Source organism: Orcinus orca, chromosome 12 (assembly GCF_937001465.1).
Source record: "Orcinus orca chromosome 12, mOrcOrc1.1, whole genome shotgun sequence".
NCBI lineage: Eukaryota > Metazoa > Chordata > Mammalia > Artiodactyla > Delphinidae > Orcinus > Orcinus orca.
Window position 1 is genome coordinate 82,273,409 of NC_064570.1, and position 13,948 is coordinate 82,287,356.

Consider the following 13,948-nt stretch of genomic DNA (forward strand, 5'->3'; position numbering starts at 1 on the left):
TGTATTGTACTTCCTTCTTAGGATACAACAATTTATTTGATCTTCTAGTGATGACTACTTTGATTCTTATGATGTTAGCAGTTTTTCCATTTTTATAAACAACACTTTGATGAAAAATCCTTGTCTGGATATCTTTTCAGGTTTGATGCATCCGTCTTTAAATCTTTGAATTAAACTTTGTCAATGAGTTCGTTCTTAATTCTTCTTCCTTAAGTTTTTATAAAGTAATGGCAATAAAATTTTGCACATTTTTTATACATTTAAAGTTTTCTTTTTGGAAAACATTTGTCCCTGTTAATGGAAGACATTTATCTTTGTTAAAATAGATCTTGATAATTTTATTTTTTATGTTAGGAAATATATGAGGTGCTAATAAGTTTTTTAAAGTTTCTGCTTGTAATTTGGTCTCAGAATTTTCAATAAGTAAAAAAAAATTGTCAAATAAAATTGGTCAGTAACTTTTTGTAGTTCCAGGAGTTCTTAGAATGCACATGTTCTATAGTCAAAGTATATTTTTAGGTCCCTTTCTTGCCTTGATATGTCATGAAAAAGCGTACTTGCTGAAAGGACACATTTTAGTGGTTTTGCTATTTATTTTAGCTCTTAAATATATTTTTTAAAGTCTTTTTTGGCTTTTTAAATTAAGCCAGATATAGTTAGGTGAATTTGCTTTGTCAGTGTTCAGTTCCCTTATCTGTAAATCTAAATAGAGATCAGCAAACTTTTCTTAAAGGGTAGATAGTAAATATTTCAGGTTAGGGGTCCATGTGGCACTGCGCAACTCTCTTCCTGTAGCTCTCTAATCACAGACAATACATAAACCAAAGGACGTGACTGAGTGCCAGTAAAACTTTACAAACACAGTTAGTCAATAGTTGGCCAGCTCCTGACTTGGAACATGACTGAGAACCGCCAGTAAAACCACAGATCTTTACAACAGCCAGAATATCTTTCCCAGACAAAAGGGTACCTGAAGTTTCTTCTGAAATTTTTTGGTTCTTTGCGTGGAAAATCATCTTCAGTCCTAGAGAGTTTACATTTTGTATGATTTTAATAAGCTTTAACTGATTGTCTACATGATATTTATTTATTTAGAAGCAGTATATTAAAAGTGAAGCAAACAGCTCCTTGCGAATCCACTAATAACGAGAAGTGACGGTTTGACCAGATATTTTGAACAATAAAATATTCACTTATTTTCCAAATACTTACTGTGTCCCAGATACTGTACAAGGCGCTGGGGAAACAGCGATTAATAGAAAAGACAGTTCCTTCTTCTCACGGGCCGTGCGCTCAGTAGGGGTTAGGGGAGCGGACGAAGGAAATAGCCTGTGTTGGGGGCGTGACATTTTCGGGGAAGGCGCTGCTGAGAAGGTGGGGCGAGAAGACGCTTGAAGGAGGTGCAGGAGCCGTGAACACATGTGGAGGGAAGAGCGTTGCAGTCAGAGCAAAAGCAGCTAGAAAGCCCCGAGGCAGGAGAGCGTCTGGCACGTTCGAGACAAAGTGAGGAAAGCAGGGTGGATGGAGTGGAGGGGCGGAGGTGGGAGTAGCTGAAGGTGCGGGTAGAGGGGCCGGAGCTGCTGAGCTGAGCGGGGCATCAGGGGCCGTTGCCGGGACTCTGGCCTTGCTTCTCGAGGAGTGGGAAGCTGTTCTGGGGCTCTGGTCGTGGAGTGACATGATCGACATTTTGCAGAGATCTCCGGGTGGTGTTTTGAGGGTTGACTTTGTGGGGGGTAAGGCAGGAGACATGAGGTCTGCTCAGTAACCCAGGCAAGACAGGATGGCAGCAGCAGTGATTGGCTCCTGCCTGTCTTCTGGAGAGAGAGCGGGCAGGATCTTCTGGTAGGTCAGGTACGGGGCGGGGGTACGAGAGAGAAGGGGATGGAGGATGCACCTGGAGTTAGCCCAGCTGCAGAGTCCGAGAGGCACTTCTCTCACTTTTGAAACCACCCACAAGCTTTGGGGAGTTCCTAAAACCACCCTCAGCTTTGATAATTCTCTGGAAGGACTCACAGAACTCACCAAAAGCAGTTATATTCATGGTTACCATCTATTACAGGTAAAGAATACAGACTAAAATCAACCTTTTAAGACATGCATAGGACAGAGTCTGGGAAGATTCCAGATGTGAAGCGTGTGTTGTCCTCGGGACACATTCCCCTTCTGGCTTCCATGTATGACGACGTGCGTGGAGTACAGGTTTCCCCTGCCATCCAAAAGTAGACGGTTCCTTTGAAACCTTTCCTGACCTGAGAAGGCGTAAAGGGAAGAAGCAATTACCTTAGGACACATCTGGCTCACGGACACACAAGATAAATCGGGTAAAGCACAGATGCCCACAGACAAAGGTCAGAGCTGTGGTGGCCGATGCTGAGATGCTGAGTGTGGCCCCCGGGAAGGAGCTTGGCGGGGCCGCGCTCTCTGCTCTGGGCGCACTGCACACCGCGTCTGGAGCAGCTCACTCCAGAACCAGCACTGACGTTGTCTTTGCTTTTGGCCTTTTTCAAAAAAGTGACGATCCTTCGGATTTCTTTTGGTTAGTGAAAATAGGTGCTAATGTAGGTCTTTAGTAAAAGTGAAGTGGTATAAAGTGGACTTTCAAAAAGCTGGAGGAATACTTGTATTGACAGCCAGGGAGGCTCACGTGAGCCTTGGTGCTTGGCGTTTTTACTGAGACCCTCTCACGCAGGTGACAGGTTTTTACTGAGTGACTGATCGCCCGCCTGGTTATATCAGCCCCCACTGATGCCACTGACCCAAAGCCCCACCCTAAACCACATGTTGGTCTTTCTGGCCACCACCTAAGGTTGAGTGTGGCCATCCCCTGTCCTAAACATAGACACTCCCATCACGTATGACACGGATGACATCCCAGAATCATGGGCAAAAGTCAGACCTCGTTTTGGGGCAAGGCCGAATTCTTGACTACACAGGAAGGGTGACGTTATCATCACAGGCAAATCTGAAGGAGGAGCCGGTTGGGAGAGGGAACATCAGCTTGGTTCGTGGCTGAGTCTTAGGCATGTTCAGGAGGAGATTCGGAGTCAGCCGCCGGGTCAGGCATTAGGAAACTCAAGTTTTAGTCTCTGCTCTTTTCCAGTAGCAACATCCAATGAAGAAAATGAGCTTTGTCCTGTGGCAGTAAGCTAAATGACTGCTGTGCGGTGCTCCCTGTGTCGCCTCCTGCCTTTCTTAGTACCGGGACCCTGTTTTGGTGGAGTTGATGGCGTTGGCTGTCAGGGGGTAACGAGAGCAGGAAGGGCGTCCAAAGCGCTCAGGCAGTGGGAGGCTCCGGTCAGGGGGGAAGGACGTTTCCTCTGTGGTTCTGAGAGTGATAAGAATGGAAAGAGTTCCAGGCAGGTGCAGAGGTTTGGCGGGCAAATGAAGGACTTCTTCTCTGATCGCCTTTATTTTCTTCTCCGTATTTGAGGTGAAGGCATCTGCCCAGGACACTGACGTAGGGGAGAGTGTGTGGACTCCTCTATTTCACAAGCCAGAAGTTTGCGACTAAAAGACAAGTAGTGTTTGGTTACCGTGTGTGAGTATTTGAATGAGATGCAGTTAGGTTAACTGATTGACTGCATTTCCTGAAACTTTCTTGAAGGTGACACACTTCTAGTTTTTGTTAAGTGATGTATTTTTTTCTGATAAAACAGATAATTTTATGGCAAAAACGTGGTCTAGGTTTAACTAATTCATGCAGCTAACACCTGGAACTCCTGTGGGTTGGGTAGTCTTGGGAATAAGGTTGGAGGGTCGTGATGTTTGTCCTCAAGGTTCACATGGGGAGAGATGCAAATAGATAACCTGAGTTACAATATTTAAGGGCTCTAATAAGAGATAGACGCCAGGTGTTGATGGTGGAGTAGCAGGTTCTGCCTTGCAGAATCAGGTAAGACATAAGAGGAAGTAATCTTGGAATCAAAATTTGATGGCGTGGAAGTTGGTCAGCACACTAGAATAAAGATGCACGGCAGGTGTAATGTATGCTTCACCCCTGAACAGCATGGGTTTGAACTGTGCAGGCCCACTTATACGTGGGTGTTTTTCAGCAGTGAACACTACAGTACGACATGATTGGTGGGGTGTGTGGGTGCTGAGGAACTGTGGACGTGGTGGGACCATGTCTGGGGGGCCGAGTATAAGTCCATGCTCAGAGTTATGACTGCGTGGAGGGTTGTTGCCACTAACCCCCGTATTATTCAAGGGAGGGTTGGTGCCACTAACCCCCGTATTGTTCACGGGTCACCTGTATTAGTCTGCTCACACTGCTGTGAACAGCAGGTGTTTATCTTCTCACAGTTGTAGAGGCTTGAAGTCCTGATTAGGGTGTGGGCAAGTTTGCTTTCTGGTGAGGACTCCCCTCCTGGCTCAGGGACGGTGTCATTCTCACTGTGTCCTCACCTGGTCTTTCCTCTGTGCTTCACGGTGGAGAGAGTATCTCCAGGGTCTCCTCTTCTTCTTGTAGGGTCACCAATCCTGTTGGGCTAGGGTCCCACCGTTATGACCTCATTTAACTTTAATTACCTCCCTGAAGGCCCTGTATCCAAATACCATCCCGTTGGGGGTTCAGGCTTCAGCATTAATTTTGTGAGGGCAAGTTCAGTCTACACTCTGTTCTCTGGCCCCCCAGAATTCATGTTCTTCTCACAGAAAAAATGCATTTACTTCATCCCAGCAAGCCCCCAAAGTCTTAACCCAGCATCCAGTCGGAGTCCTAAGTCTCATCTAAACATCATCTAGATCAGGTATGGGTGAGACTGATTCCTCCTGAGTCAGAATTCTTCCCCAGCAGTGACCCTGTGCAACTGGACAAGTTATGTGCTTCCAAGATACAAGGTGGGACAGGCATAGGATAGGCATTTCCATTCTAAAAGGGAGAAATCGGAAAGAAAAAGCGATGGGAGCCAAGCAGGTTCAAAACCTAGCAAGGCAAATTCCCTCCGACCTTAAGGCTCAAGACTAAGCATCTTGGATGGGTGCTCTGCCCTGCAGGCCCCTGAGGGGCAGGTCACTGCCATGGCCCTAGGCAGCAGCCCCGCCCGCCCCCTTGATTCTGGGTGTGGGTCCTGCCCTCTTGACTCTGCAGCAGCTCCCTGGCAGCTAAAGCTGAGTGGAGGGCGGGGGTACCCTGTCCTCTGAAGTTGAGGAGGAAACAGCCTTGCCCCCTTGGGGCAGTAGAAGTGGCAGCCCTGGTGATAACTGAATTGCCTTTGGGGTCATTCTTGGGTTTTCTTGAAGGATAAAGCACGTTCTCAGCTAAATAACTATCACCCTGTCCTGTCGAATCCCCAGAGTCTCATAGCCTTCCTTTATTTTGTCTCATCTCTGTTCCCTTAGTTTAAGTTGGCCATGTCTCTGCTAGTGTCACCCTGTCTGTCTTCCTGTCTTCTGCTGAGATAGCTGATTAAATCCCTGGTTTCCACCTGTACTAATCTCCTTGTCAAATGGTTGTTTAGCCACACTCTTAGAACATCCTTTCTCATTGTTTGCAATATGGATAGGCTGCTTCCTTTTTGCTCAACCTACCTCTGTGCTCTCTCTCTTCACTATAAATGGTAAGGAGAAACCAATCAGCTTCTTCCAGCACTTTGCTTAGAATTCTCCTCAGCTAAATATCCCATTTTATCTCTTACAGGTTCTGCCTTCCACAAAACACTACAAAACAATTCAACCAAGCTCTCAGTCGCTTTCTAATAAGGATCTCCTTTCTTTCAGTTTCCATGAACATGTTCCTCATTTCCAGCTGAGAGCTCCCCAGAATGACCGTTAGTGTCCATATTTCTACCAGCATTGCATTCGTGGTGATGTACGTCTTCTCCAAGATGCTAGACGTGTTCTCTGTAGCGCTCCTCTTTTCCTTCTGAGTCCTCAGCAGAATTGCCTTTAACATTCACGTTTTTATCAAGAGCCCCTTCAGGGCAGCTTAGGCTTTTTCTGGCACGCAACCTCAAAACTCTTTAGGCCTCTCCCTATCGCTGAGTACCGAAGTCACATGCACATTTTTTAGGTATTTGTTACAAAGTAGCAACCCGCTTCATGGTACCAAAATCTGTATTAGTCTACTTGTGCTACCTTAACAAAATACCACAGGCTGGCTAGCTTAAACAGTGGACCCTAGTTTTCTTAGAGTTCTGGAGGCTAGAAGTCTACCATCAAGGTGTCAGTGAGTTTGGTTTCTGGTGGGAGCTCTCTCCTTGGCTTGTGGATGGCCACCTTCTCACCGTGTCCTCACACGGTCTTTCCTCTCTGCTGGCAGCAGGGAGAGAGAGCCCTGGTGTCTCTTCCTCTTTTTACAAGGACACCAATCTTATCGGATCAGAGCCTCACCCTTAGGGCCTTATTTAACCTTAATTACCTTACGAAAGGCCCTGTATCCAAGTACCGTTCCCATTGGGGGTTAGCGCTTCAACATAGCAGTTTTGGGGGAAGGGGACACAGTTGAGTCTGTAACATATGGTAACTGAGAGACTGAAGTTAGCATGGAATAGTTAAAGAATGATATGAAAAGTACAATGTAAATTTAAATCCTCCCTCCCTCGGTACAAAAAAAAAAATGTTAAGATGTGACATTTCAGGTGTTTGCGGTGGCAAGTGACAGACCGTGACCTTAGCCACATAGGTGGACTCTGGGTCTTACAGTGTTTAAGACGTTGCGTTTTATCCTGCTGAGCAACTGAAAGGCAGGGCAGAGGTGTATGTGTTGGTGTGTGAACGCGGGAAAGCAAATACGTGTGAATTGGTTCTAACACTGAAGGACGCGTCAAAAGGGGCATTTGGGAGTTGGTCAGGGAGTGAAATATAAATGGTAGCTGGGAAGGCCACTTAGTGACCACTGTCATAGTTCAGGTGAGAGGTGAGGGCCTGAACCAGAGTAGTCACGGAGAGCAGAGGGGAAGAAACAGGCTATTTGGAAGATAAATAGGACTTGGCATTTGAGTGTAGGAGGTGAAAATCTTATTTTCAGTTCTGCTGAATTCATCATTTCAGTTCCATATCCACTGAAATTCATTAGCCTTTCCTTTGTCTCTTCCTGAAGAGATAATCTGTATTAAGCTAATTCACTCAGTCAGATGGGATGTAAAATATTTTTTCTAAGCAGTTTTACTATTGTTAAGAGCCTAAGGGAAATTTATAATCTCACGAGATTCTGGTTCTTATCTTGGTCTAGCATTGTGTGTCTTTGAAAGCTGAGGTTCTCTGTATCCAGTTTTTTGAGAGGGACTGAGATGAAGAAAGTATCTGTACCTTTCTACCACACAAATCGCATTACACTCTCGGTTACTTGAGGACCGTCACCATTTGGTAAAGGCCTGAGAATCTTACAACTGCTGCCTCCCCTTCAAAATGACTCTGGCTGTGGTCCGTCTGGCTGAAGCGGCCTCCGCATCTGTTAGGAGGTGCTCCCGGCAGGTCTTTGTGGGGCTGGTATTTGGCCGTGAACACTGCTTGGGCCCTTCTGGTTGTTAAAAGGTTGAAATGCTCCGCCTTCCTGAGTCTCTTACCTCACCCTCAGCCCAGTCAAAGGGTAAAGCCCGGTTTCGCAGGGTCTTCAGGACCAAGGCCAGTGTTGGTTGATTGGTTAGTGCCTTTGCCATATTGGTTGTTAAATGTTTTGAGTATTATTGCCCAGGACATGTAGACATATTTAGTTGTGACTCATTTGAATTCTGCTGCTGGATGTTACTCTTAGCTTATGAGAAGATACTTTATGTCTGTTTCTTGGATTACACAGCACTGGTGGCCAGGTGGCTGAGGAGCCTGCTCTGGGTTTGTGCTTTTGCTCCTCCCTGTAGTTGTACCTAAAATAGTAGTGCTGAGATGTCAGTGCTCTGGTGGATTGCTTCAGAATAAGTATTTTCCTGAAGTCGTTCTGACCGTCGTTTGGGCCATTTAACATTTTATTATTCTTATTTTTAATTTTTTGGTCATGTCAAGTTTCCTCTGGTGTTATTCTTCATTAAATATTTGAACTGCTCAGGAGCCCTGCTCAGCCGCTAGAACATGAAGGTGTCAAGATGGAGAGAGCTAATTGCTTTTCTTCTACCACTGGACAGAACGTGTGATTACCTAAAACTGACATAGCTACTGAATGTTCTAAGTAGGAATGCTATTTTTAGGTATTTGTGACATGTATTTCTATTTCAATAGACTTTAGGTGATATTTTATACAACATAGAAGTTTTTCCCCATATTCACAGAAGTGGTTATTCCAACTAACAAGTTCAAAATATACTTTTCAAAAAAACAAAAATATATATATATATATGTCTCTGGAAAAAACTGTTCAAATAAAATAGAGGGATATTACATAGGTAGTTTTTTCTTGCTTGATTTATATTTTTGTTTAAATGCTGATATATAAGTCAATATCCTTGTAGAAGTATAATATGCAAAAGTTTGTTTTTTGATTCCACCCTCTGCTTTTATTTAATTGTTTTTGATTTTATAACCAGGGCAGCAAATAATGAGCTCTTTACATTTATTGCTCTATCCCTGTGAGTAATCACTTTTCTTTCTAAAAGTAGTGAGAAGTAAATCTCCAAGATTGAGAAGAGTGTAGTAAACTGATGTCAGTGCAAATAGTTAGAAATTTAAATAACCTCATGACATGTCTGATGATTCATCTTTTTATAAGAATAAAAAGTATCGGTAGTACCAAGGAGTAAAGGTTTTTGAAATTTTTAAAAATTAGAATACTTTGTTTTACTTGCTTACATTATCAGGGCAGGTACTTAACTATATTGGTGAACTCATGCAGTATTTCTTCATCGCAAAAAAGGATAGATGTTACTGCTTTGCTTACAATGAAAATTAGGTTGGAAAGGAGGCAGTATTAGAGTTACTTCTTACATTCCTGTTTGATTCTCCATATATACAATCTAAGGGATACTGAGCCCTCTACTTTAGTCTCTTGCTTCTGAGCTAGATAATAAAGCACCTGTCTGTCTGTCTGTCTCTCTCTTTCTCTCAGCTGTCGATTGAAAAATAAATAGACTTTCATTATGTATATTAGGTAGAATCTTGAAGGATACAGAAAAATACTAAGAAGAAAGTAAAAAGCACCCCTGATTCTACAATGAGATATTTACTGCTAATTCTGGTGTGTTTCCCTTCTGTTCTTTTTTATGCATATAAATATACTGAAATCATTACTTAATATTTACATTCTGTGCTCCTGATTTAACAAAGGAATTCTTAACCTGTTTTGTGCTGTGGACCTTTTTGACCATCTTGAGCCTATGGCTCCTTCTCAAAATAGTTTTAAATGCAAAAGATAAAATAAGCAGGATTACAAAGGAAACTATGCTGAATACAGTAATCAAGCCATTAAAACAAATTTGTGATATGGTAAACACATAGATAAGCAACTTCTCAACACCTCTCTGTACTTGGTGCCGATTTGATTTGCTAATTCTTTTGGGGGGAAAGTTGATCTTGGTTTAAAAACTTACTAAAAATTGAGTTTCAGGTCATTTTATTTGACCTTTTGTCCTTAAGACCATTAAAGAGTTATTTTCTCCTTCATAGTGCTTTTGTTCCATTGAATCTTCCCGATAACAAAAATTCTACAGAGTGGGAGAAGGTGAAGTTCCTGTTTGAAGAACTTGGAAGTAGTCGTAAGTATTCTTTTAAAAAATAAAATCCATAATAATTCATATTTCATGACTCTTTAAACTTTTTTCATAGTCTATTTTTACACTGTTAAAAATTTAACTTCATGATTCTTTTAACCTGTGGTTAAAAGGATGTTAAACAAATTAGGAACTTTGTGTTGCTGAGACTTCTAGCCATCTAGCTAGAAGTCTCTTGACTTCTTCATAAAATTACCATGTTGAAAATACAATGTAATCTTCAAAGTATTTTAGCGGTAAAGGTCTTATAATTTCTATGTGGTCTTTAATTCACTTAGGATAGTATAGAATAATATGTTAAAGAAATATGCTAGATATACTGGTGTTTATTTTTAATTTTTAACTGAGAGAACCCTATATTGCTATTTGATCGTGATTAAGTAATCTTTTTGTGGAATATAAATTACAGAGGTTTTATGTGGATGAAATAATAGTTTATTATAAATTTACCTCACCAAAAGATCTAAGTTTTCCTTCTCTTAATCAACATGACCTTGGTTTTTAGAGAGAAACAAAAAAGCAGGTTTAGGAAGTTAGCTTAAGAAAGTTGCTTAATCATTGAAAAATATAGTTGGTGTTAGAAACTAATATCAAATAAGAGTGTGTATTTTATTACTGAGAATTTCATGTGCCTTTGAACTATTTTCAAAGAAAGCTAGAGAACTTATTTTGTAAACATTATGCTGAAAATTCGTATTGCTTTTGTATTTATTTTTATTAGGTACTCTACGTTCTTTGATCAGCACTTTGTCTTTACCCAGATACAATATTAAATGATGGTTAAATTAGGTCTTGGAGTCTTTGCTGTACAACTTCTTAATTTTCTTGCCTTCCACTTAAGATTTCATCTTGTAAATTGTGGTCCATTAATATCTTGCTGATACCAGCAAGAATACGGATAGCGGGTCTGGCATATACTGATACTGCATGTCAGGATTTATGTACCTGAGCCTGTTGCTGAGAAATAAATTGCTTCTTTTCCTGCAGTTAACTCCTTCAGGTCTCTTTAGTAGCTACTCTTCTGCCCTAAACATTATCCTATAAGTTTTGCTAGTCTTTGAGTGTTAGCATAACTTGAATCAATGATTATAATAGGTAGCATTACTGTACTTGCTGTAATCTCCTTAGTCTTAACATTTAAAAAACCTCACATCTTAAACACCATATTTTATAGTACATTTTGCTTATCACTTTTAGTAACAGCAACTTTTAGATTAGCCAGATATCTTAGCAGAACACTCCACTTTATCAGTTCTAAGATGCATATTTGTATACATTTTCATATCTCTGATTCTGTGATGTATTTTATAAGTGGAGGTACCTTAAAATGGCTATCAGCCAAGTGCCAGACCTCTCCTAGTTGTATGAATACTTTCTGTTGATACTTCTAGTAAGATCAAGAAAGTAACAGCACCAATGGTCTTTGATTTAATAAAATGTATTACAGTTAAAAAAATTAAGGCTTAAAAATTTGTCTCTGACAAAAAAATTTGTCTCAAGTTTCTGAACTTGTTAATAATATGCTCTCTCTAAGTGTTATATTTTAAAACTGAGACGTGAGTTTTAATAGGATGGGTCATTCTATTATTATTTAGTATTGATATATTAAATTAATTAAAAAATTATGTTTGGTTCCACAGTACCTGCATTTAAACTAGATCAATACAGGTCCAATAGAACCTGTATTAAAACTAGAACAATTAGTATTACTCCAATTTAAGAATATTCAAATTTGCATATGTCATTGTATTATCTGGTATGTTTATTTGGAAGTGTCACTCTCACTACTCACTCATTGGCCTTCCTTTAAAAAGTTTCCTAAATCTAACTTGTTAGCATAGTATTCCTGTTTTGGTATTATGTTTGAATTTATTTTCTGTTTGTTTGCCTCTCCCCCCCTCACTAAGGGAGCATGCTAGCTCCTTTCAAGTTAAAGAGGGAAGTAAACTCTTTACGATTTTAGTTCTAGGCTAAGTTTTAAAAACTTACTTGAAATTTAAGAACAGAGGAACTAGGAGTTTGAGTGGAGAGGGAAGATAGGGCCAAGGTCAGTGGCATCCCTATCATGTTATTTCTCGAGAGCTGCCTTTGAGAAAGGCCAGGGCATTTTTTTGGCCAACTTTTGAGCATCTAGTATTTTGCTGATTTCTTTCTAGGCTCAATAATTAGGCAGTAGTTTCCCTCTTTAATTTTAAGAGGTGAAAGAAAGAAAGTCTTAGTCTGAAAGATCTTTAACAAATCCATTTATGAAGAGCTATTTAAAAGCTCCTTTCCACTTGGAGTTAGCACTTCAAGAATGGGGTAATGCATATTGGGTTTATTCCTTTGGAATGTGTAAGAAACCCAATTTTTATATTTCTGTTGATTTGTTGAATATAAACATTAGAATAGCTGTACATTTTTAACAATGTTTTTCCTCTTTTGCAGATGGTTTAGCTGCCTTGTCATTTTCCATTAGTTCTCTGACCCTGATTGGAATGTTGGCAGCTATAATCTACACAGTAAGTATAATGGTAATAATTGAGTTAAAATTAAAGAACCACTTTATGATGCAGTTTTTGTTACCTTATTGGTATGTTCAATTTAGCTCTGTTTTCCTGTTTAATATCTAGTACTTTCTTCATTTTTCTTGAGAGGAGGGTAGATTTTTAACTACTTGGTCATAATCATTTTATCTGTATTTGTGAAATTTAACATTCAGAACCAAACTTTATAACTTGTGAACCTTGAAGTGGTTATGTACTATGCAATAATAGATTTAGTGATTTATAAGCATATTAGAACTCTGAACCATAGATCAGTACCTGTTATGGATTCAGTAGATTTATCCTATATGGGGATATAGGGCTTTTAAAATCAGATATTTTACATCACTTGATATTTCTCTAGTATAAAGAACCTAATCTTATACTCTCAGAGACTTTGATTTTTTTTGTTCCGGTCTCTCTGGGAATGGTACGATATGACTTATAATAGCCTGACAAACTTGCGTGCAGAGTGCTTTTTGAGTTTTTTGCTCAAATTATAGAGGAAAAGCAAGTAAAAATGCTTCTTACTTGCCTCCCAAAAGAGAGTTGTGCAGGAAGCTTTAAATTATATGGAACCTTTTTCAGATTAATGGAGTTTATGTTTAGAGCATTCTTGATTGATACAAAGATGAAAAGTGCTGGTTATAAAGAAAACATTTTGGGTATTGTTCCAGTGTCTCCCTTTAAACATAAAAGAAATGGGCTGTTAGTGTGATAGCAGAATCTGGTTTTGTTGCATAATCATTCAAGTGTCATAATGTATAATAAAAGAAGTCTAAACTCATGCATTTTAGTATCTTTCAGGTGCTTGAGTATTCAGTTTTATTATTCATTGCCATTTTTGCTTTTTTCATGTAACTATCTTCCAATCTCAAAGAATATATATACTACCTGTGAACGGTCTTTTAGGAAACATTCACGGGTTAATAACACACGAGGAGTTAGACCTGGACTCTAATTGCTATTCTGTGACTGATATGTATGCTGATCTTGGGTTTGTCTTTTACCCTTCGTGGGTCAGTGTTTTCCCCATTAGATGGGAATAAAAAAATGCCTCTTAGGGATTTTTGAAGGTCAAACGATACTTTTTGTAAAAGTGCTTCGAGAAGTATAGGGAGATGAGGATATAACAGTCAGTGAAAGATGAGTCAGGAGAAAGGAACAGAAAAAGAGGAAACCAACATGTAAGGTCATCCTCAGGAACCATAAAGGGTCTGCGATTTTGCCCTGCTTGTAGCTTGTAGTCTGCTGCAGTGCCCTGGATGTTGATCAGAGACTTCTGGTCAGAGAAGAACTTTCTGTTGTACAGCAATGGCAGCAGCCACGGGAGCGCGTTGTCTTGCGCCCGTCTCCTGAGTCCCGACTCCCATGGGGCGACATGAAGAGCGCCCATCGAGACTGTCACCAAGCTGAGGACCGTTGAGTGCAGGGAGGCCGAGTCTTCATTGACGGACAGGAAGCGTGCCTGCTCTCGCTCCAGAGGAGCGCTGTCTTGGTCTTCCCAGGCTGTTTGCTGCACAAGCATTCTTGGAAAGACAGCCCAGAAGAGAAAAGGGCAGTTAGTGCCTGGCTTGCAAGATGCGCAGAAATGAGAGGCCCGTGGAGCATTGTCTTCGGACGGCCGAGGGGTGGGCGCTGTGAGCATGCTCACACAGCGCAGTGTAGGGCACAGGCAGTAGTCACAGGTCGGGAGTAGTTCCTCTGACCTTTGAGCAGAGACCTGAGTGAGGGGGAAGGACAGCCACCCACGAGGGGAGGTGAGTGCAGAAGTCCTGGGGTGAGCAC

The 13,948-nt window shown here is 41.0% G+C and overlaps 1 protein-coding gene across 3 annotated transcripts in view; it reads left to right on the forward strand.

Annotated features, from left to right (window-relative positions):
* Positions 1–13,948, forward strand: part of LMBRD1 (LMBR1 domain containing 1) — a 122,136-nt gene that overhangs the window by 41,683 nt on the left and 66,505 nt on the right. For all 3 annotated transcript variants that reach the window (XM_033428719.2, XM_033428718.2, XM_004270130.4), the window contains exons 6-7: positions 9,532–9,620; positions 12,063–12,136. In XM_033428719.2, the coding sequence (XP_033284610.1) occupies positions 9,532–9,620; positions 12,063–12,136 (163 nt within the window). The remainder of the gene's footprint in view (positions 1–9,531; positions 9,621–12,062; positions 12,137–13,948) is intronic.